This window comes from Trichomonas vaginalis, chromosome I, assembly GCF_026262505.1.
Source record: "Trichomonas vaginalis G3 chromosome I, whole genome shotgun sequence".
Taxonomy (NCBI): domain Eukaryota; phylum Parabasalia; order Trichomonadida; family Trichomonadidae; genus Trichomonas; species Trichomonas vaginalis.
In genome coordinates this window covers 8,681,505-8,695,177 of record NC_067203.1, presented here as the reverse complement: position 1 = coordinate 8,695,177, position 13,673 = coordinate 8,681,505, and the positions used below count along the sequence as shown (strand labels likewise).

At 32.2% G+C, this 13,673-nt stretch overlaps 5 protein-coding genes across 5 annotated transcripts, besides 2 other annotated features; 2 read left to right on the top strand and 3 right to left on the bottom strand.

Moving 5' to 3' along the window:
- Positions 1 to 209: 209 nt before the first annotated feature.
- Positions 210 to 1,010: a mobile genetic element.
- Positions 1,011 to 1,850: 840 nt separating this feature from the next.
- Positions 1,851 to 1,952: a mobile genetic element.
- Positions 1,953 to 2,230: 278 nt separating this feature from the next.
- Positions 2,231 to 4,834, bottom strand: TVAGG3_0953570 (WD repeat protein family; the record flags this gene model as incomplete). Its single annotated transcript, XM_001581597.1, has 1 exon — positions 2,231 to 4,834. The coding sequence occupies one exon, from the start codon at positions 4,832 to 4,834 to the stop codon at positions 2,231 to 2,233; it is 2,604 nt and encodes an 867-aa protein (XP_001581647.1).
- Positions 4,835 to 5,606: 772 nt separating this feature from the next.
- Positions 5,607 to 6,575, top strand: TVAGG3_0953550 (protein of unknown function (DUF3447); the record flags this gene model as incomplete). Its single annotated transcript, XM_001581596.1, has 1 exon — positions 5,607 to 6,575. One exon carries the CDS (start codon positions 5,607 to 5,609, stop codon positions 6,573 to 6,575), a length of 969 nt encoding a protein of 322 aa, XP_001581646.1.
- Positions 6,576 to 6,657: 82 nt separating this feature from the next.
- TVAGG3_0953560 (cyclin-dependent kinase inhibitor 2C-related family) lies at positions 6,658 to 7,221 on the top strand (the record flags this gene model as incomplete). Its single annotated transcript, XM_001581595.1, has 1 exon — positions 6,658 to 7,221. The coding sequence occupies one exon, from the start codon at positions 6,658 to 6,660 to the stop codon at positions 7,219 to 7,221; it is 564 nt and encodes a 187-aa protein (XP_001581645.1).
- Positions 7,222 to 7,572: 351 nt separating this feature from the next.
- Positions 7,573 to 8,997, bottom strand: TVAGG3_0953540 (positive regulation of MDA-5 signaling pathway; the record flags this gene model as incomplete). The annotated part of the gene is made up of 1 exon (XM_001581594.1): positions 7,573 to 8,997. The coding sequence occupies one exon, from the start codon at positions 8,995 to 8,997 to the stop codon at positions 7,573 to 7,575; it is 1,425 nt and encodes a 474-aa protein (XP_001581644.1).
- A 1,117-nt stretch (positions 8,998 to 10,114) lies between these two features.
- TVAGG3_0953530 (cyclic nucleotide phosphodiesterase family) lies at positions 10,115 to 13,387 on the bottom strand (the record flags this gene model as incomplete). The annotated part of the gene is made up of 1 exon (XM_001581593.1): positions 10,115 to 13,387. One exon carries the CDS (start codon positions 13,385 to 13,387, stop codon positions 10,115 to 10,117), a length of 3,273 nt encoding a protein of 1,090 aa, XP_001581643.1.
- Between the last annotated feature and the right edge of the window lie 286 nt (positions 13,388 to 13,673).

The window sequence follows — 13,673 nt, the reverse complement described above, 5'->3', positions numbered from 1 at the left end:
CATTTTAGTTATGTAACTCTCAATCATGATGACGGTTTTAGAGCTCTCAAAATTTAAAAAATTGTGAACATTTCCTCTATCGTTGTAGCGGACCCTTAAGTTTTATATTTTTCAGAGTACGGAACAATTGAATAATTATGCATTCATATTACAGACTTGTTCAAATTTGGTATAGATATATTGGTTTCATTTAAATACAAACAGCCTATGGCAAACCCAAATTTTAGCTAAAAGTGACAGGGGAAAAAAACGTTTAGTATTAAAAAAAAAGACCGATGAGAGCTTCGTTCGAAATATAGAGGGAACTGAGAATGCGCAACCATTCTCAGGGAATATTGGATGCTATTCCCGTTCCCTCTGTATGGAAAATTGAGGTTTTCAAAGGGAGTTAAAATAATATCAAATTTATACTAATTTACTTCAAAATACAAAAGTATTTGACAGCTAAAATTAGTTACTTTAGCAAGTCTATCAATACCCTTTTACGATTATTGTTACTTTTTCGAAATAAAAGTAAAAACAAATTTATACTAATTTACTTCAAAATACAAAAGTATTTGACAGCTAAAATTAGTTACTTTAGCAAGCCTATCAATACCCCTTTACGATTATTGCTACTTTTTCGAAATAAAATAAATTTATTATCAAAAACCTTTTTTTTCTTAGTAAAAATAAACGAAATTTTTTACCTTATGAACTTTTGATGGAAATATGCAAATTTAAAATAATAAAGAAAGCCGCGAGCGAAGCGATCGGCTTAGTTCGAAGATTTTGATTCAAATCTTTGCTGATCTGTAATTCGCGGAAGCCGCGAGCGAATCGAGCGGCTTAGGTCTAAGATTTTGATTCAAATCTTTGCTTATATTCCTTAAATTCTTTATGAAACTCGCAACAGTTCCATAAAAAATTTTAAATTCTAAACTGTCGAAATTACCGATCGGTAATCACACCCTTCACGGGTGTGTCGCTTTTTACAGGCGTGTCACTTTTAGCTAAAATTACCCCTACTCATCTAATTGCCTTCTATTTAATATTTAGAATATTACTGTATTCTTGGTTACCTAGTCAAAAGGGTTTCTACAATATGTTACTCAATACAAACAATGAAGAATACCTTAAATCATTCCTTTCACAACAACCGATGTTTTCTTGTTTTAAAATAGATCCGCGTTATAAAATAATAAAAGAAAGGCATAACTTTAACTATGGATCATGGAAATTGGAACCTTCACAATTTTTAAATGTTGAAAATGAAGTAGTTATTTATATGTTGAAAGAAAAATACATACTAAATGATGAGGCAAATGAAAAGTTCAAAGACTTTTCTCAACAATTACAACAGCAAGTGTTAAATGAGAAAAAACAGATTGAGTACAATGGCACTGATACATGCTTGGTTTTATTTAACAAAAAAAATTCGCAAATATTCAATTTTTTGACAGGTCAATTTGGTCAAATTTTATATATGTTTTTAAGAATACTTGGATTGCATATGTTTTATGAAAAGCTATTTTGTAAACTGGTTGATAAATATATCGAAGTTTCAGTTGTTAAAAATATCTCAATGGATAAAGATGAATATCAATACAAATACAACCAGTTTGAAAGTGGTGCAGGTGAATTGAAGCGTCGATCGAAAGATGATGGTGAAATGACCAAACTTGATAAATACATCTTCGTAACAATTGGAATAATGGTATTAATACCTGGGTTTTTAGCTGGCTACCTTCGAGGTATATGGCCCTGCTTCGTATTCATTTAAATTAAGGTGGCGGCCTTAATTTTTTTTTAAGTTGCAGTAACTTTTATTGTCACCCTTAAATTTTTTTTCCTCTTAAGTTTGATTTTCAATGACATGACCTTCAATTCAGATGCTTAAGGTTGATTTTCAATGACTTTTCACGCCAGTTGTCAAAAATTTGAATTAAAGTTAGATGGGCGTAAGTGCAGCCATATTTTGTTGAATCTTAACAAGATAAGAAAAAAAGATAAAAAAATTAATTAACAGTAATAAGTAATAAAGAGCTGATATCAATACAGACTAATCTTCTGATTTCACTTAGAAACATGAGATATCTTTGGATTTTGCACACCCAAACTCTTGTCTTAATTTTTAGTCTAAAGGATCAAAGTTATAATTATAATTTTAGTAAGCAGAACTTATAAATAAGAAAATATCAAAACAAAATGTGGTAGATATTAATAAAAATCAAAACATTTATTAAAATGATTACAATTTAAAGTAATGAAGTCCAGTTCCGTAAGCAACGAATCCATCTTCAACAAATAGAACAGATTCGCCATGTGAAACAGCTGTATCATATCTCTTTGTATCAATTAACTGCAAATCTCTATTCAAAGTATATAAATTAATTCTCTGATCATAACTAAATGAAACAATTTGTAACATATCTGATTTCGATTGAACATCAACAGATTTAACTCCACCTGTATGATTTGGCCCAATCTCCATTATCATTTCTAGCTTATCTCCTTTGATTTCATGCAATCTAACAAAGCCATCATCGCATGAAGAAACAGCAATTATTCTATCGAAATATTTAATAATTTTGACAGAATGAATTCCACATTTACAAATTGTTTCTGAATGTCCATTCCACCACAAATTTCCTTTAGAAGTGCAGCAGATTAACAAGTCATCGCTGTAGTCAGAACTCATGGCAACTCCTGGTGTTTCGCATTTTTCAACTAATTCGAAATCAGTCCTCTTCAATTTGAAAAGTGTTGCATCACTCAAAAACACAAAAACAAATTCAGGAGAAATGGAAAGTGTTGTAACACGGCGTTTGCATAATCCGCCGTTTGTCAGCGGTGTCAAATCGAAAGAACGAATCTGATATAATTTGTTATTATCCAAAACCCACTCAAATAATAATTGTTGACTTCCGCCCGTAAAAACCGTTTTGCCATCCGATACAATTGCGTGAGTTCCACTGTCAACAGATTGTACGTCATCTTCCAGTGAAATTTTATCATCTTTAATGGACCAAACTCTGATATCTCTGTCGCATGATCCTGTAAAGAATAATTTGTCACTTTTTGTGGCAAATAAACCTCTCAAACCGTGGAATGACGGTTTTGTCATTGAACCGCCGATACAGCTCACTTTTGACGTGTAGACATTTTGTGCTTCCCATGAACTACTGAAAATGTCACTTTTATCTGTCAAAACGAATGTTGATCTCAAATGTTTATCGTCGAACGATAGACTACCTATTTCTGTTTGTGCTGTTATATCATAGAACGATATACCTGTCTTGGACAATCCTCCTACGACCACTTTTCCTTCTTTGTTTGTTGAAATTCCAACGGCACTTTTTGCTCCACCAGGAATTTGGTACAAAGACTTGATTTCCCATTCATCGGAGAGTCTCTTGAGTATTGTAATAACGCCATCATTCCTGCCGATAATGTAATAGCAGCCATTATAAAAAGTGGCACCAGAAAAACCGCCAGAAGTGGTGTCAATTTTCTTTGACTTCACAATTGATTTCATTTCTTGGTCGAAGTCAAAAACAGTTATTCTTGTTGAATGTGCACATACAACAAGAGACTTTTCCTCATTAGCTGCAAAGGAAACACTCGGAGGACGCTTGAAATAATCAGAGGCATCACAATCAATTAATAATTGGCCGGCCAAATTAAAAATTACCAAAGTCATATCGTTCAAAACAACAAAAACTCCATTTTTGCTGACAGCTATTGTTGAAGGAGCTTTTTCTCGTGGTAGTCTAGCAGTTACGCACTCGTCTTTATCTGTATCATATATGAAAACATCAAAAGCTCGACTTGCGCCTGCTGCATAATTTGAATTTTGACCTAAAACAAAGAAAGCACCATTTGAGTGGGCAATTATCTTGTTTTCTGGCATTAATATGGCATCACCGTTGTTGTTGGCGATAATAAACTTCTCATTCGCTAAAACAATAACATTTACGGGGCTGTCACGTTTTTCTGGACAATTGTATTTATTTTTTGTTGATTTCTCTGGGAGGAAGAATCTCCTGACGACGCAATCGTATCCTGCTGTTGCTATCTCATTGTCTGGACTGACAGCAAATGCTGTAATGAGCTTTGTTCGGTGAAGATGATAACTTTGATTTGATCCATCATGGAATTTCATATAACCATCTTCTCCGAGCGAGATAGGTATATCTCCAACGAATTTAGCACCAAAAACTCTTGAAGGATGAGGAGAAGTTGCGGATATAAATTCAAATGAGTCTTCTTTGAGATTCCAAAGAGCAACACTATGAAACTCATAACTTGTAATGATTTTTCCATCTTTATAGTCGATATCGAAGACAGAACCTTTATCATGATTTGCTTCGAAGTATTTTCCTGTCTTTGGGTTGTATAAGCTGATTGTTCCGAATGAATCACCAACAAGGATGCCGGCATCGATGATTTTAGCTGAAACAACTATCTTCCAGAGCGTTGGTCGAATTAAATTTTCAATTTTTTCGAACGTTGAATAAACAATTTGACCATGATGTAATACTGATGTAATTTTATTATCATTTTCGACATGTGCTGTAACAATCCAGTCAATAAATTCTAAAGTTGATTTAATTTCAATCGATTTATAGTCATTTTGAAGTAAAAATATTTTGAGAATATTCTCTGCATATGCGAAAATGAGTTCATCATGGAAAAATATACCCATAATACGCATTGTTTCAGGAAATATTGAAAATTCGGAATAAATTTTGTCTTCTTTGTAAACTCTAATAGCAGGTCCAACACCTGCAATTAAAATAGTCTTATCTTTTGGAGAAAAGCTTAATGCTGAAGGTCCATAAAGTAAAGTCATTTTGAAAAAAAAAATTGACATTTCCATATTCTTACATTGGATTTTTACACTTCCCTGATTAATATTTTGTAATAAGACATAAACCCTTAACTTGAATTCTTTTGGCAATATCTTGGCATATGCTTTTGGGTTATAAAGACGAGATTTACGAGATTTTTTAATTTTATATTTTCCTACAAAATACCTCTATATTATACTTATATAAGATGGAAAATTCGGAAACGAATGAGAGAACGCAAAACACCTTGTCTATATTTTCAAATAAAATATAATTAACAAAATTTGTATATTGTAATGACGCGTATTTAGAATTTATGGCTATCGGTGAGACTAAATTTTCATGGACAACATCATTTATTCATGAGTGAAAAAAAAAATCTGTAAAACAGTCAATAAACTGCTGTACATTTACTCATACTGTAACATTTCTATAGTTACTATATATATATATCGAAATTATCTAGAAATTGAATTTAATAATTAAGGATCGGTGCAGTTTCGAAGCCATGCTTAGCGAATGATATCTTCTATACATATAAAAGTTGACAAATGTAAACTGTTTACCCCATATTTTTAAAATTAGAAAATCAAAAATTGAAAACATAAATTGCTTTTTTCAAGTTCATGTAGTGGATTTGAGATTTAAAGATTATACATGTATAGCATGTCATGAAGTATTACTTACTTAATGCAAGGAATAATATCAATCATGTCGTCCTCCAGGGTGTCTCGAAATCAAAAAAAATGGTCGGGCCGAACCCTTAAAAAATTGATGTCTGATCAAGACATTGATACAAATGAATATTGTGAACTTAGAAGTATACATAAACATCACATCGATTTGTACAATATGTTGTATCAATTAAATACCAAAAACGAAGAGGAATTAAACTCGATTTACAAAATGATCAAAACAGAACTGATTGAATCAAATAAGCATCCCCAAAAAAATATTATAAGAGATATTTTAGAGATCATTACATATAACAACCGCTCTACCAAGTCATATTTAGCTCTTGCAAAACTCATATCTGATGATTATCATGTAACAGATATCCAAAATATTCCAATCATTTCCAATTATCTGTTTTACAAAGAATATGGAATCAAATTATACAAATTTGATAAATTCAAATGGATTGAATCTGAAAATCTAGATATTCTAGAAGAAAATACAATTTACAGGGCAATTATGGATAATGATAAAGATAGATTCATCTTCTGCACGGAAAAAGAAGGTTTTGATAAAGATCAAAAAATTAAAAGCGATTTATTACCACATTACAAAGGTAAATATTCATTACTTGAATTATGTTGTTACTACGGAGCAGTTGATTGTTTCAAATTTTTAAGAACTAAATTTAACTCAGAAATAACTGAAACATGTCTAGAATTATCATTTTTAGGAAGAAATCATGAAATTATGAGTGAATGTTTGAAATATCACAAACCAGACTATTATTGCATGAAATATGCAATTATTTCGCACAACATTGATTTTGTTACGTTCTTGATGAATGAGTACAATATAGAGATCAATTTAACTTATTGGGAATGGTATAACAATCTTGAAGCATTTTTGGTTTATTATGATCAGACTGATGAAATTGACAAATGCTTTGTAAAATCAGCTGTATTTGATATTCCATCCCTTTGCGAATATTTCCTTTCTCTTGGTGCAAATATCAATGAAAAAGATATTAGTGGAAAAAACCGCACTTCATATTGCAGCTATTTATAATAGTAAAGAAACGGCTGAATTTCTTCTTTCGCATGGTGCAAATATCAATGCAAAAGATTTAAATAAAGAATCTGTCCTCTATATGGCAGCAGAAAATAATAGCAAAGAAACTGTCGAAGTTCTTATTTCATGTGGTGCAAATATCAATGAAAAGGATGAACATGGATTTACAACCCTTCATTATGCTACATATAAAGATGGTAAAGAAACGGTCGAATTCCTTCTTTCGCAAGGTGCAAAGATAAATGAAGCAGCTAAAAATGGATTGACGGCTCTTTCTTTTGCATTAATTAGGAATTCTGTTGAAACATTTGAGCTTCTTCTTTCGCACGGTGCTACTATCAATCAAAAAGATGAAAATGGAAGAACGCCTCTTCATATTGCCGCAGAAAATAATAGTAGAGAAATAGCCGAATTTCTTATTTCAAATGGTGCAAATATCAATGAAAAAGATGAAAAGGGAAGAACTCCTCTTCATTATTCTGTATTCAAGGGTAAACGAGAAACAACCGAACTTCTTATTTCAAAGGGTGCAAATATCAATGAAAAAGATAAAAACGGAATAACAGCTCTTGATATCGCATTAAATTATTACCTGGGAAATATGGTAGATTTTCTTTTTTCACATGGTGCTAAATTCTATTGAAGAAAAATTTTAGAAATTTAATAAATATTAAATATGAAAGTTAATTATATATATTTTAATATACTGTGCAGTTTTTGGAAAACCTTATCAATTATATTAATTTGCAAACAATATTCCCTCGAAAAATAATAACAAACCATTAAAAGTATTGTATTAATAAAATTTTATGAAGCATCAAGGTGTTTGATATCTTTCCTTAAAATATGGACACATTAAAATCATCATATGCATATGAGACTATATTCACAGAGATATAAAAATATTAACATATGCTCAGTGAAATGTAAATGTTTATTCAAATTCAAACTAGTTTCAGGAGTTAATTTCAGGGATTTACCATTGTTAAGGAATTTACAAACGACTGATGGATTTAAGAAATGCGACCACATTTAAATGACCATTTTTGGAAGCCATAAATAATGCATCATGTCCAAAGATATTTTTAGCCCTATGGTTGGATCCAGCAGAAATTAGATACTTGGCAACATCAAGTTGGCCTTGGCTTGATGCACAAATTAATGGGGTGTTCCTGCAATTATCCATTGCTTCCTTTTCGGCTCCAATAGATATTAAATATTTTACTATATCAAGAAAACCGAGATGAGCCGCAAGTATCAATGGGGTCCATCCATCAACCGTTTTTTCTTCTTTGTTAAGGCCGATCGAGATAAGATACTGAACAACTTGGAGTTTTCCGCTTATCACTGCTTCATGGAGTGCTGTACTTCCTCCATCTGTTTTTGCATTTATATTTACTCCAGCTGAAACTAGATAGCGTCCCACATTGAGATTACCATTTACTACTGCAAACATGAATGGAGTTATGCCCAAACAATTCTTTGCTTCTTTATTGCATCCAATTGAAATGAGGTATTTAACAACTTCAAGATGGCCATTATTAGAAGCAACAATGAGTGGTGTGACTCCTTCAGTATTCTTTGGTTCTTTATTGCAACCAATAGAGATAAGATATTCAACAATTGCAAGACGACCATATTGTGAGGCAACGCTAAGTGGTGTGAGCATTTGATTTCCCTCTGATTCTTTATTTGCTCCGACTGAAATTAAATATTTTACAAGTTTAGTGTTTCCATCTCTGCATGCAATATGTAATGGGTTATTTCCATCTCCATCTTTCTTTTCCAAAAGGCACTTAATCTTTGTTTGTATGTTTGCATTTTGGTATCCTTTTTCCGAAATTTCCCATAAGAATTTATAAATTCTCGGAAAATCATTTGATGTATTTAATTGATCTATTTTGGATAAAATATCCTGTGTAACTGGATTTTCATTTATTTTCTGTTTCAATGATTCATTTTCTTTTGTTAATTCTGAAATTCGTCTTTTGAGTCTTTCAATTTCAGAATGGAGTGTAATCATTTGATTGTTTAACTCTTGCTTTTGTTCACTCAATACATTGAGTTCAGAATTAAGATTTGGATTTATTTGTAATCGCAAAGTATTCATAAAATCAATTGTGTCTTTTAGAATTCCAAGCTCAAGGTATTTATAGGAAATTTCTAGAATTCTAATTGTTTCATCTATATTACGAAGAGAAACATGAGCAGTTTGTACACCTTTGAATAGATCATGTGAATCATACTTGATTCTGCCTTCCTGGAGAATTGAGATGAAATCATCGGATGATAAAATTGAATCTTGTAAGATTTTGCTTGCATCCTCTATTTCAAATATATCAAAGAACTTCTTTTCTTCAATAAATGTGTGCAAATTATTACGATTAAATTCATAGTTCAGAGTTAGTCCTCCAATCATTTTATAAAATTACTGATATAAACATTCAATTTCTCGGTGAAAAATTGAGACTAAAGTCCTAAAAAAATTAAATCTAATGAAAGGTGATATTTTGAAGGGAAAGTCGATTATATGATCGATCTTTATTCTAAACTTTTCCTAGAATGCTGATTTTATAATATGTTGATTTATTTAAAAAGTGTCACTTTTTTCATAATCCGGATCTAATCCTAATTTTTAAAATGTGTTTGAAAGAGGAAAAAAAACTTTGAAACATATTTATCATCAATGATCTCGTTTTGATACAATTAGAAAATATTTTAATGGGGAAAAAAGTCAAAATAAAGATCAAAATGAGGATGTTTTATTGTCGTCTGGAAAAGTGACAAAATTATTATTGTCGTCTAAAAAGGTGACAAATTATTATTGTCGTCTGGAAAAGTGACAAAATTATCATTGTCGTCTAAAAAATAGATTTTTCAAGCATGTTTCGGTACCTAAATAAAGGAAGAACATCAATTCCATCTATGTATATAGTATGCAAACACGCATGATATATGGAGTAGCTCTTTATCTGGCTAAAAATCCTATTATTTGAAAATTCGCATTGTCGTCTAAAACCGCCAGACGACAATAATAATACCCCGATCAAAATTGTCTCAATTTTCGACTGTTTTCAATATGAAAAAAATAAAAATAAAAAATAAAATAGAAGCATAATATAATTGCTTTCTTGTTCAACCCTTTAAAGAAAACATAAGTTTATTGGCTCTAAAAGTCTGCCATAGAAAAAAAATATTGAATCAAAAAAATAGTCGAAAAATTGATAACGATTTCTTAAATATTAAAACGTCTTTGAATTTTTCCATTAAAAACTAGTATATCGCAATCTTTTGGCACGCCCCATTATTTACGAATGAATATAGCATTAGTATTTCTGACTCAAATTCAAATTTATTAACTATTCAATGAACGGTGCGCACTTATTTAAATGGTATATGAAGGGCAGAACCATAGGTTGCCACATAATTGGCAACACTTAAAGGGTATTAATTTTGATGAAAAAATAAACTTTAGAAAACAAAATAAAATTTATATAAATAAATACAAACATTAAATAAAGCATAACAATAAAAAATTAAACTTTGAATTCTGCAATTGTATTCATTACAGATTTCTTTCTTGTCAAAACTAATCCAGTAAGTGTCTGCAAGTTTGAAGGTACAGGTTTTACCTTTCTAACAACCTTTTCTGTCTTCTCAGCGTTCTCATCCTTATTTTCGCTGTCTTGTCCTCTCTGAGACAACATCTGCATTTCTTGTTCTTTCTTGATTTTCGCTTCATCAGCAGATTTCCATGTTTCCAAGTTACTTTCGACCTGCACTACGTTGCTTTCGAGTTGCGGCAATACTTTGGCAACACTTTGATACAAAGGCAAGCAAACAGACGTGTAAAATCCGATCTGTGACTTTTCTTTGTTCAAATGTTCTCTGTCATTCAAAGCAGACGAATATTGCATTCCTCTTGCCATTTCAAGATCGCCTTGTCTGAAGAATTCTTCGCATAAAACAGCGCACCATCTGTTTGCCAAGTCGAAAGGTCTTGAAACATTGGATAAATCACCAACTTTGATGATTAATTGTAACAACAAATGTCGATGATTTTCATTTTCCATTGAAAATGTTTTTCCATCGATCAAAGTGTTGAATTCCTGCAAAATCGTGAAGTGCTTTGCCATATCCGTAGCAAGGATCAAGTTGATCACCAAATTCCATACTTGTTTGAATTGTTGAGGTGGCAAAGCAGAAAACAAATTACATTGATCATTTGACATAATATCAATTGTAACTTCGCAATGATGCATTTCCATGACAGACTGGTTCTTGAACAAAATACCTAAAGGAGTTTCCGCTTTCACATTGTAGTCATTCGTGAAGCCATCATGATTCAAGTCGTGGCAAATTGCAGCGACCAAAAGTGCGAACAATTCAACTTTTGGAATTTTTTCATCCAAATGAGAAATGTGGACTTGATAAGCCGTGAATTGCAAGACATCTACAGCGTGTGCCCAGTTATGATATGGTACTGGTCTGTAGCCTGCTCGTAATTCTATCAAGAATCTATACAATTTCTCATTAGTTACATTAAAAGTTTGCTGCAAATTGAATCTAGAAAATATTGCGAAAACAACTTGGAAATAGCCAATATCTGTCCAATCCAATGAATCGAAATTAATTGTCCAAAGCTGTGTAACTGTCCTCTGTGGTAAATGCAAGTGTACAGGAATGTTTGTCGTTGAATCTCTTTCATCTCTCGTCATTTGTTGCTTCAATTCAGCTTCATGAGATCCTAATTGAGCAATATCTTTGAGATGATTCCTTTCTAACGAAACACTTGCGAAAACAGCGAAACATTCAAGGAGTTTCTGACTCTCTGTCATCAATTTAGATGTAGTATCTACTTCCATGACACCTAAAACGTTTCCATCAGAACTTTTAAGAGGAATCAAACAAATCGAATTTTCCGTAAACATGTCAGGTAAAATTCTTCTCGACATTGCAGCATTGACGCGACTTAACTGATGGCTGAGGCTTTTGTCTTGTTTGGGAGGACCTTTTGTTTTACCAAGATACTCATTAACCTCATCAAATGTCATTACAACCGTTGATTTGTTTTCAATACATCTTTTGACAATTAATTGGTCGGTTTCTCTATTTGTGTTCAATGAGATCAAAGGAGTTATCTTTTCATTGCCATCTAATAGGTATAAGATGCCGCTCTTCGCTTCGCATATGTTTATCGCGTTTTGGAGAATGCTTTCGCAGATATTCCTCATTGTTGTGTTCTTTGTTAATCCACTGGAAACTTCTATGAATGATGAAACTTGTTTTGTTAATTCTGTTGAAGCTTGGTACAATCTTGAGTTATCTAACGCGATACCACAGAATACATTGAAGCCTCTCAGCAATGATACATCATCTTCAGTGAATGCATCACTTGTTATTTTGTTCATTAGCTCTGTAACTCCTGCGATTTCGCCTCTGTTGTTGAAAATAGGAACTGTAATGATATTTCGAGTTTTGAAGCCTGTCTTCTTATCAACGCTCGAATCAAAACGCGGATCTTCGTATGCGTTGTTGACTACTTGTATTTCACCAGTAGTAGCTGTGACTCCGACGATACCTGTGTTAATTGGAATTCTGATTTCGGTTGTAAGGCCCGCGTGGAAGTAGGAAATGAGTTCTGTTTGAGTGTTGTTAACAAGGAATAAGGAACAACGCTCTGCTTCGAGTAAATCACATGATCTTTGCATAATCATTGGAATTAAAGTATCAATATCAAGAACTCCACTCAATTGTTCAGCAACATCAAGTAGAGCTGTTAGTCCTTGCTTCTTTGTGTCTTTTTCTGGTGGCTGTTTGTTCTTTTCAATAATAATTCGTAATGATCTAATAATTATCGGAACAATTGTTTTTAATTTAGCAATATCGGAATTCCTGAAGCCAGAGATTCTGCCTCTAAGTGAAACACCCCATACTTTATGCTCATTCTCTATAAAAGGATAAACTACAATACTTTCGGCAAAACAGCCATCAATACTTGGTATATGACCAGGAGCTTGTTGTACATCTTGTTCTATAATTATTTGATTGTTTTTAAGTGCCCAACTAACACATCCTGTAGGTTCATCTTGATATGCAACATTTTTTCCATCCATGACGACTTTATTGACAGTTTCGGTTTTATTATGGTAGCGCCATATCTCTGCTCTTCTGCAGCCAAATTCTCTTTGAAGAGTCTTTTGGATATTATTTATTGTTTCTTCGTCTGCATCTGTGAAGGCAGCGCCGATCGCTGACTCGAGGATGTTCGTATCATCAAATAATAAAGATCCGTATATCTTAAATTTGGATAGAAGCCAATCTGCAATTTGCATATCTGCAGGACCAAAAGCTTTTTCTGGCTTTTTGGCAACTTGGATTACAGCGATAGTATGTTTTTGTCTGTTTAATATAGGTATTGTTAAAACTGAATAATTTTCGGGAATAACTTTATCATCTAGGCCTTTGCAGAAGTATTGTGATTGTTTTTGACATTTAATAGACATAGGAGATATAGTTAGAAATGCTGTAGCTATAATTGATTTCTTTTCTTGACAAACTAAAGAATATGAAGGAGAATAAAAAAGATCTTGATGAGGAAGCTCAACCCAGAGAATAATATGTGATGCATTAAACATTTGCATTACATATATTTCAATGGATTGGTATGGTCCCTCATACCTGGCTTTTTCCATCATTGCATCATACATTTCCGCGAGAGAAAGCTTAGGTTGAGATATTTTTGCATTAGCCTGACCTATTAGCTGCGGTAGCTTTGCTCCTTTGTTTGTAGTTATTAATTGAGTCATTTATTTGAAATTTTTATTGAAATAAAAAAAAATAACGAGCTAAAATTTTTGTCAGAATTGAACAATTTCCAAATATTATAATTAATCCATTAAAAAGAGTGTGAACTTCAATTTGTCACATAAACATTGAACAGAATAGTTCCAAAATCATAAAAGAAGAAATGATATTGCACATCTAAGCGATATGGCAGCATATACATGTGCTGAAGTTGCAATCGAGTGTAGTATTGTTATTCTTATAACAATCATTGTTAATTCTTTCTCTATATTTTAATCATTTATATAT